The 10000-nt window shown below is 40.8% G+C and overlaps 1 protein-coding gene across 1 annotated transcript in view; it reads left to right on the top strand.

The window, feature by feature from the left end:
* LOC117726202 (thyrotropin-releasing hormone-degrading ectoenzyme-like) overlaps positions 1-3444 on the top strand; it is a 123774-nt gene extending 120330 nt beyond the window's left edge. The window contains exons 18-20 of the mRNA XM_034526336.1: positions 69-209; positions 1006-1087; positions 3286-3444. Coding sequence (XP_034382227.1) covers positions 69-209; positions 1006-1087; positions 3286-3438 — 376 coding nt within the window. The 3' untranslated portion in view covers positions 3439-3444. The remainder of the gene's footprint in view (positions 1-68; positions 210-1005; positions 1088-3285) is intronic.
* The last annotated feature ends 6556 nt before the right edge of the window (positions 3445-10000 follow it).

Raw genomic sequence — 10000 nt, 5'->3', positions numbered from 1 at the left:
GTCTCTACGTCACTCCTCAGTGGTTTCCGTCGTCACGGTTACTGAGCTACTGTCTCTTTGTCTCCCAGGCTACTGAACCTGTCTCTGACCTCTGACCTGGTCCCCGAACAGGACGTGATCGACGTCATCATCCACGTGGGTAGAAACCCGCAGGGTCGAAACCTCGCCTGGAAGTACTTCAGAGAAAAGTGGGACATCCTCAACGCACGGTGAGTCGGCCAGTCCGAGTACTTGGAAACGTGGTACTTGTACCTGTGGTACTTGTCCACGTGGTACTTGTACTCGTGGTACTTGTACCCGTGGTACTTGTACTCGTGGTACTTGTACTCGTGGTACTTGTACCCGTAGTACTTGTACCCGTACTACTTGTACTCGTGGTACTTGTACCCATACTACTTGTACCCGTGGTACTTGTACCCTTAGTACTTGTACCCGTACTACTTGTACTCGTGGTACTTGTACTCATACTACTTGTACCCATACTACTTGTACTCGTAGTACTTGTACCCATACTACTTGTACCCGTGGTACTTGTACCCTTAGTACTTGTACCCGTAGTACTTGTACCCATACTACTTGTACTCGTACTACTTGTACCCGTAGTACTTGTACTCATACTACTTGTACCCATACTACTTGTACTCGTAGTACTTGTACTCGTAGTACTTGTACCCATACTACTTGTACCCGTGGTACTTGTACCCTTAGTACTTGTACCCGTAGTACTTGTACCCGTACTACTTGTACCCATACTACTTGTACTCGTAGTACTTGTACTCATACTACTTGTACCCATACTACTTGTACTCGTAGTACTTGTACTCGTAGTACTTGTACCCATACTACTTGTACCCGTGGTACTTGTACCCTTAGTACTTGTACCCGTGGTACTTGTACCCTTAGTACTTGTACCCGTAGTACTTGTACCCGTACTACTTGTACTCGTACTACTTGTACTCGTAGTACTTGCTGTGAAGAGGAAGTAACCCTCCCGTCTCCCTTCAGCTACGGTGAAGCGCTGTTCATGAACTCGAAGCTCATCGGGGGAGTCACGGAGTTCCTGAACACGGAGAAGGAGCTCAATGAGGTGAACTCACTCTCTGATTTACAGGTAGACCGTCCAGTCCGGGCTCACCTGAACGACCCGCGCAGATACAATTAAAAGATAGAGGCAAAGCATTCGGGGGAGATCTCAATCTGCCCTCTTTAACCCAAAGTGACACGGAGAGAAAACAGGATTTCTTTATTCAATTTATTAGAAAGCAAAAAAGATCGTCAATATAAAACGGACCGAAACCCCAAATCTATTGATGTTTTTATTCAATTTAAATTAAATTACATTTGATTTGTTTAGCCCAGAGTCACATTCATTTGCCTCAGAAGCCTTGTCCTTGGACCCTCCCATTGACTGACTAATAATAACAGCAGCAGTGGATATATTAGAATAATAATGATAATAAAATTAGAGTTATAGCACCAGTACTTATAACCTTGATCCATACGGGCTAATCCTGTAATAAATCCAGTTTATTAGTGTTTTTCTCCCAAAATAAATGTTGTAAAACTTAAAAGAAATACACTCTCCCTGCTCTCTGAAACACGTATTAAGCATTAATCATGCACGTATTAATGAGACATATGTTCTATTTAGTCATTCTACAGAGATCTGTACTTTAAAGTTTGGTATAGACATAATCATATAGAATAGGGGAGTTCTTGATCTGGGTGTGTGAAGAGTTAAAAGACATTTAATCGCAATAGCGTGAGACGAATAACAGCGAAGTCTTTTAACGTAGTAGTTTTAATGAAAACTCCCAGGATGCATTTCCAGAAGGAGAACTTCCAAAGCGACAGAGGAGTGACTGATGTGCACAGCGTCAGGCATAAAGGGTCGTGGGCGTCTCTTGGTTTTATTTCATCGTGGTAAAAACCTTTTTGTTTGACGTCTCCCCCCACCACAACCGTTGGCATGGTAACAACAAGCAGCCTCGGCGGGTGTGAGGCCTCTGAGAGGAAGAAGAACCATCAAAGAACCCCGTACAGGAAAATAATCACCATGGAGGAGAATCCATCCAATGGAGCAAAATGTAATGTGTGTCCTTGGGTGAAAAGTTAAAGAGCAGAAAGTGAAAGAGTAGGATGAAGAAGAGGAAGAGGAGTTAACGATACGAGCTGCCTTACAGGGAGTTGAAGGGGAGGATTTTCTCCTGCGCTCCGGTGAATCCGTCAAACTTTTGAAAAAACACATTCATTTCTCTAACTTTCAACAGTTCAAAGTTTCCCTTTCGACAAAAGAAGTTTCTCCTTAAATACGTAACTTATCGCGCCGTAAAACTTCACATTTAATTACCCCTTTTTTTTAAAAGTCTCACTTTGATTCCTTTCACACCTCTCGTTACGAAACCTTTAAAACTAACCTTTGCTTTTATTAATTACCGACCTGCTTTTCAAAAGGCAGTTGACACACTTTCATGGCTGCAACGTTTCAGCTTGTTAAAAGATTTTATAAAATATCAAGAAACTTCCGTATTCACGCGGTCTCTTGTCATCTCGGTGTTTCTTTGACCCTACGTCACATGACTTCCTCCTGTCGCCGTCTCACAACAAACATTAATAACATAATATATTAATAAGCAAACCTATACGGATGCTTTTTACGTTGATGGTGCGAGAGCTGGTTCCAGAAACCTGGGACGTGACCGGATTAATTTAACATCAATATAGGTTTTTTTTCAAGGCCATCAGTTTTATTTCATTTTACTTAGTTATTATCGTTTGAGAAATCTGGTCTCAATACTCCCAATACGCCATATTTGCGGAAGTTACGTCAACGTTTATTTTTGTATTTCAATTTAACATTTGACCCCTGGGCCTGAAAATCCAATGCAGAACTGCCTTAAAGTTGCATTCTTTCAAATAGCCTGCAGGGGGCCGACTCAAAAAGAAGTCCAATCGTATAAACGTAGCAAAATGCATTCGTATTTTTGTTCTACTTAGCTTCACCCTCTCAAGAGGTGATGACGGAGGCCAAAAACCAAGATGGAGGCCAACTCTAGGCTTCAAAAAAGTGAAGCAATCTGAGTCCTATAGTTTGGACGGTCCTTAAATCATCAGTATGACGTTGATAATCAAACCGGATCATATTGTTCGGTGCTTCAGGTTTCTAACGTTCCAATAACTTTTCTTTTCCGTCCTTCCTTCCCTCCTCATATCTTTTTTCGCCATTTCTACTGTTTCCTCGTTTCCCCCTACTCTCTTCTTTTTTCGCGCCCTTTCTCTCCTCAGTTGAAGGACTTCATCAAGTCCAGCGGCGTGGGGGCGGGGCCTGCATGGCCGCGGGCGCTGGAGATCGTGGAGGGAAACGTGCGCTGGCACCACCTCCACCGGCGGCAGTTCTACCAGTGGCTTCGCAAACCTCTGAGCTCCGCCCTCGGCTAACGCTGGAGCTGCAGACTGCCCGCTAACGTGATGCTAACGCACTGCTAACGCACTGCTAGCTTACAGATGCAGTCAAAAAGAAACAAGTGAATGAAGAAGATTGAGATTGACTTGACTGGTTATTCAGCTGGTTTCTCTACTGTTTTTTCTTTTAAAGGAAAAAAACAATGTTTACAAACTCTTTATTTTTAGATGTATTATTAATTTCTCCAACGCTGCTAGCTAGCTAGCAGGCACTGTTTCAGTAATTGTTAGCTAGCAACTCACCTCAAAACTCCAGAATGACTAAATTGCCCCGAAGACTGATGATGGAAACACATTCACACGCCAAGGTCAACGCCAAGGTCAACGCCTGGTCAGTGGCCCAAACTAGGACCCTCCAGGTACCCCTCGAGAGTCCGGTTTGGACTTCTCACTCATTGCAAAAAGTCTCCAAGGTATTACTTAGTTTTTAGGTTTTATGATGGAAAGAATTGTGGTTTGGTCAAATATACCTATGTTTGTTACATAAAACAGGTCTTTGTTGTGTAACTGTCACCAAAGTGAGATACAATAACAGTATAACAGTTGACTTGGTTTCATTCCAGCAACATGAACAGAGGTCTCCTGGGTGAAAGTCCCGTGTTCATTCGACCCGTCCTAAGCAGACTTTATTGGTCTGTATGCCGGGTGCGATGGGCCTTGACCGGTGTTCGATGAGTTGGGGGTTAGAACAATATTAACAACTTATCAAGCTTTGACATTTCAAATATTTCAGTGATTGTGCAACAAAAAAGATAAATCCTCCCATAACCTTATTTATCTGATAAACGCTTAGTTTCCAATAAATTAGGCCCACAAACACAGTCTGAATTCTTTTTTTAATTGGCTAAAATTACAGATGGTCGCTTATTTACTTAGATTTACTACAACTTTGGTAAACTACAAAATAACCAAGACATAATTAGAATTTTGAGGAACCTCTTTCACAATCACGACCCACTGAAGGTTAGACGTACGATATGCGTCGAGTCAGAGCCTCTTGGCTTTAATCCCATTTCCTCCCTAACCGGAGACCCAGAACCGTTTAAATCGGACCTCTTGGTGTCCGCTGCATTAAACCAGCTGACACGAAGAGGCAGATTACGCAGCAGTCAGCCGCATGTCGATCACCGAACACAGATGTAATTAACACAACATGGACTCGGTGTCCTTTGATCACATCCCTCAGAGGACTCATTAACTCGCCATCAAAACGACTTCAGCTTGAATCTAAAAAAACTTCTTTTTTTTCTTCTTTTTTTAGGATCAAAACCTCCAGCCGCGCACCTCGAATATGAAAAAGCTTGTAATACCTTGAAAACTACTTTTGCTCTGAACCACAGAGAGAGCGCTGCATGCGGATCCGTTTGGGGTTTGAACCGCCGCTTAAAAAGCTTAAAGCGAAGACACGTGATCGAGGTTCTCACATGAGAGCCGTGATGAGTGAAGGTGCAACGGAGACTCAATCGGTCAATAATCAGGCAATAATTAGACAATAATTAGAGAATGCAGCGAGATCGACAAACTTGGAATATACGTGTTTGACAACCCTCAACCGAACCTGACCGGTGAGTTAAACATGTTCCAGTCTCTCATTGGTCTTCTAAGTTTTTAGGTTTTCACCTAATGTGACGTGAAGAGACACAAAAAAATAATTCACATTACATTAAGACTATTTCTCCTAGTGGTAACTTACATTATGGGAAGTATTAACACTAAAAAGCACTTACTTTACAAAAATAATAATTCACATTACATTGAGACTATTCTATAACTAGTTCTCCTTGTAGTAACATACATTATAGGAAATAATAACACTAAAAAAGCACTTATTTTACGAGGTTAAATGGCAGAAAGTAAGGTTTTGACCCAGCTCACATTAGAATTGTTCCCCCCAACTCAACACATCTGAACTCTGGTTATTATTCATGATTATTTAGCGACCATGAACAACCTGACAGCGACTCCCAGGAGAGGAACTGAGTGCAGAGAGTCGGGGGGTCTAAATTAAATCACAACCGCTTGGAGATTAGAGACTTTGACCAAATGAAATCTCATTAGTTTCATGAAGCACAGACACCATAAACTTGTAGGATAAAGCACATCTGTCTCCGCTGCTACACAGAAACTAAAGTGACGACAACAAAGACGAGGATATATTATTTTTTAGCTTTCAAGCCATCCTTTTTTTTTCTTCCCCTAGACGGACGGAAATCTATGGAAGCCCGAGTAAAAGATAAAAATAAGATCATAATTTTGACTTTCTATCTCATAATTATTACTTTGTATCTTAAATGATGACTTTGTATCCCATAATTTTGACTTTCTATCTCATAATTATTACTTTGTATCTCATAATTTCGACTTTATCTCATAATTATCTCATTATTTCAACTTTATCTCATAATTAGGACTTTGTATCTCATAATTTCGACTTTCTATCTCATAATTATGACTTTGTATCTCATAATTTCGACTTTCTATCTCAGAATATTACTTTGTATCTCATAATTTCGACTTTATCTCATAATTATCTCATTATTTCAACTTTATCTCATAATTATTACTTTGTATCTCATAATTTTGGCTTTCTATCTCATAATTATGACTGTATTTAATAATTATTACTTTGTATCTCATACTTTTGACTTTGTATCTAATAATTACGACTGTATTTAATAATTAGTACTTTCTCATAATTTCGACGTTATCTTATAATTTCGACTTTGTATCTAATAATTATGACTGTATTTAATAATTATTACTTTGTATCTCATAATATTGACTTTGTATCTAATAATTACGACTGTATTTAATAATTATTACTTTCTCATAATTTCGACTTTATCTCATAATTTCGACTTTGTATCTTATAATTATGACTGTAATTAATAATTATTACTTTGTATCTCATAATTTCTACTTTATCTCATAATTATTACATTGTATCTTATAATTATGACTTTGTATCTCATAATTTCAACTTTGAATCTAATAATTTGACTTTGTATCCCATAATTTTTACTTTCTATCTCATTATTACTTCCTATCGCATAATAATGACTTAACATGGGGATATATTTTACATTTCACAGCAAAATGTTCATCTTATTTTTTCCTTTTACTGACAGAAATCGGCTTCCTTAAATATCTGAGTGGAATCAAAGCGGGGGGGAGCGAGGGGGGGGGGGGGTGTGGCGAGGCAAAAGAGACCATCAACTTCATGCTGAGTGTCTCGATATGCAGACGATGTGCCGTTTTCCTACGACGCTGTTTATGTGGCGACGTGGCAGAACAAAGTTCATCATCGGTGGCAGATTGGACGTCGTGGATGGATTTTTTTTTTCTAGGACGGACTCTGCAGAGTGATGGATTCATCACGTGTTGCGTGAACCGCTGTCGAGGCTTTTTGGATTTTAGTGAGATGGATTCTTCAAGTTCTGTGATGAGGATTTATCACGAGGTGGTAAATCTGGACTTCTGCAAGAGCGATGAGTGGCGATGATCTAGATTATGAGGTGATTTACAGACTTCCTGGCTGATGCCTGACCAATCCGACGGGACGTCTTCAGCGGATCCTTCTGTTGCAACAGGATTCCACCGGTCGGATGTTACGGCGCGGTGGACTTTGAACCCTCGGAGTCTGGGAAATAACGAGAAAACTTGAGACAAAAAGCACCGGAATAATACCCCTCTGTTCATTTTTCATTTTTTCTCCCCGAAGTAAAGAAACATCTTTGGGAGCAAAACCTTTAAGTATTTTGAAGAAGAAGAAAAAAAGGACTTAAAATGAATAGAATCCTTATGAACCTCTGTTCTGATGAACAGACTTTTTGAAGTTATTCCTCTTTCGTTCGATCCGGCTTTGGTGTTAATAATTGAGCCATATATGAATTAATGGGCCTGCCTGCTTCTATACACTGTGTCCAGTGATGTGTGTGTGTGTGTGTGTGTGTGTGTGTGATGAAGATGATGATGATGCAGCAGTAGTGACGATAATGACTGCTGTGCCAGTCAAGATGATTAAAATGATGATAATTAAAGTTTTTGTGATTATGATTGGGACTGAAGGCGATGATGGTGGATCTAATGACGACGGTCGAGTCGGTGGCGCTAATTGTTGATGATGTGAAAATGCTAATTACCATTATTATAATTATTATGCTAATTACCCAATTTTGAACCTTTGTTTTCCTCTCAGGGGAATTTTGGTTTCCCAGACGTAAAAAGCACACATGTAAAATAAACACTGTAAAACATACAAATGTGATATTAAAAAAAAAATTATTTAAAGATGAAGGTATTCATGATGATGATGATGATGGTGATGACGTCTATTTGGGTCGGAAACCAGGAAGTCGCAGAGACGAGTTTGACGCTACTTCCTGTTTGTATTGCTGTGGTTTCCTGTGTTTTGGGTGTGGACGATATTAAAATGGTTAACCTTGCGTGTGATGCGAGCCTCAATCACTTTGTAGCTAATTAAGGGAAAAGTAACGAGAAGCCAATCAGAAAGAGGCCTCGTGGGAGGCGTGTGCGCCCATTGGTTGTTTCATTTGTACGTAGATGGAGAACTCGTTCATTTAAACCACGTTTGCCTCGACTACGATCTTCTGCACCAGCGGTCCTCGACCACCAGGTGTTTGGGCTCGTTTAGGTCCGTCGGTACCGGGACGCTCAGAAAGAGAGGATGAATATGTTTGACTGGTTGTCAAGCTCTGTTTTATTTATGAAAGATTATCCAACATCTGCCACACAACTATATAGAACTACACACACCTATACACAACTATACACAACTATTCACAACTATATAGAACTACACACACCTATACACAACTATACACAACTATTCACAACTATATAGAACTACACACACCTATACACAACTATACACAACTATTCACACAACTACACACGACTACACACAACTATATAGAACTACACACACCTATACACAACTATACACAACTATTCACAACTATATAGAACTACACACAACTATACATAACTATTCACACAACTACACACGACTACACACAACTATATAGAACTACACACACCTATACACAACTATTCACACAACTACACACGACTACACACAACTATACACAACTATATAGAACTACACACACCTATACACAACTATTCACACAACTACACACGACTACACACAACTATATAGAACTACACACACCTATACACAACTATATAGAACTACACACACCTATACACAACTATTCACACAACTACACACGACTACACACAACTATATAGAACTACACACACCTATACACAACTATACACACAACTACACACGACTACACACAACTATATAGAACTACACACACCTATACACAACTATTCACACAACTACACACGACTACACACAACTATATAGAACTACACACACCTATACACAACTATACACACCTACACACAACTATACACACCTACACACAACTATATAGAACTACACACACCTATACACAACTATACACACAACTATACACAACTACACACGACTATACACAACTATTCACACCTACACACACCTATACACACGACTACACACAAATATGCACACATATGCACAACTACACACCCCTCCAGAGAGGAAAAGTCAACATGTCACATTTCTCCAACATTTATTATCGATGTTTATTAATTTCAAATCCAGAGACGAATAAGCCTGAGGAGAGCCTCCGGAGCGGGATTCAAACCAACAACCTCCAGCGCTCTGTGTGTGTGTGTGTGTGTGTGTGTGTGTGTGTGTTGGGAGGTCCCTCTGACGTCCCTCAGTGATGAATGACTCCACTCTTTTCCCCACGGCATCATGGGAAATCACACTCTCTGGATACACGCAGAGAGTTTACAGTGTGTGTGTGTGTGTGTGTGTGAGTGTGTGTGTGTGTGTGTGAGTGTGTGTGTGTGTGTGTGTGTGAGTGTGTGTGTGTGTGTGTGTGTGTGTGAGTGTGTGTGTGTTTGCGTGTGTGTGTGAGTGTGTGTGTGTGGATTTATGGGACTCGGACAGAAAGTGACAGAGAGAGAAATGAGCTAAAGAGATGATAGAGAGAGAGGAGAAGAGGATGAGAGGAGGAGAGGAGGAGAGGAGGAGAGGAGCACTTTGTTGTTTCCTGAATGGCAAACAGACAAAACAAATGGAATCTGGCAAAGTGGTGAGTTCATAACCGGGAGGAGGGGGTAGGGGGGGGGAGGAAGTGGATGAAGAGGAAGAAGAGGAGGAGGATGAAGAGGAAGTGGAGGAGGAGGAGGAGGAAGAGGAAGTGGATGAAGAGGAAGAAGAGGAGGAAGAGGATGAAGAGGAGGAGGATGAAGAGGAAGTGGAGGAGGAGGAGGAGGAAGAGGAAGTGGATGAAGAGGAAGAAGAGGAGGAAGAGGATGAAGAGGAAGTGGAGGAGGATGAGGAAGAGGAAGTGGATGAGGAGGAGGAGGAAGAGGAAGTGGATGAAGAGGAAGAAGAGGAGGAAGAGGATGAAGAGGAAGTGGAGGAGGATGAGGAAGAGGAAGTGGAGGAGGA

This window comes from Cyclopterus lumpus, chromosome 23 (genome assembly GCF_009769545.1).
Source record: "Cyclopterus lumpus isolate fCycLum1 chromosome 23, fCycLum1.pri, whole genome shotgun sequence".
NCBI lineage: Eukaryota > Metazoa > Chordata > Actinopteri > Perciformes > Cyclopteridae > Cyclopterus > Cyclopterus lumpus.
Note: the sequence above shows the minus strand (reverse complement) of the source record. Positions and strands in the feature narration are given on the sequence as shown.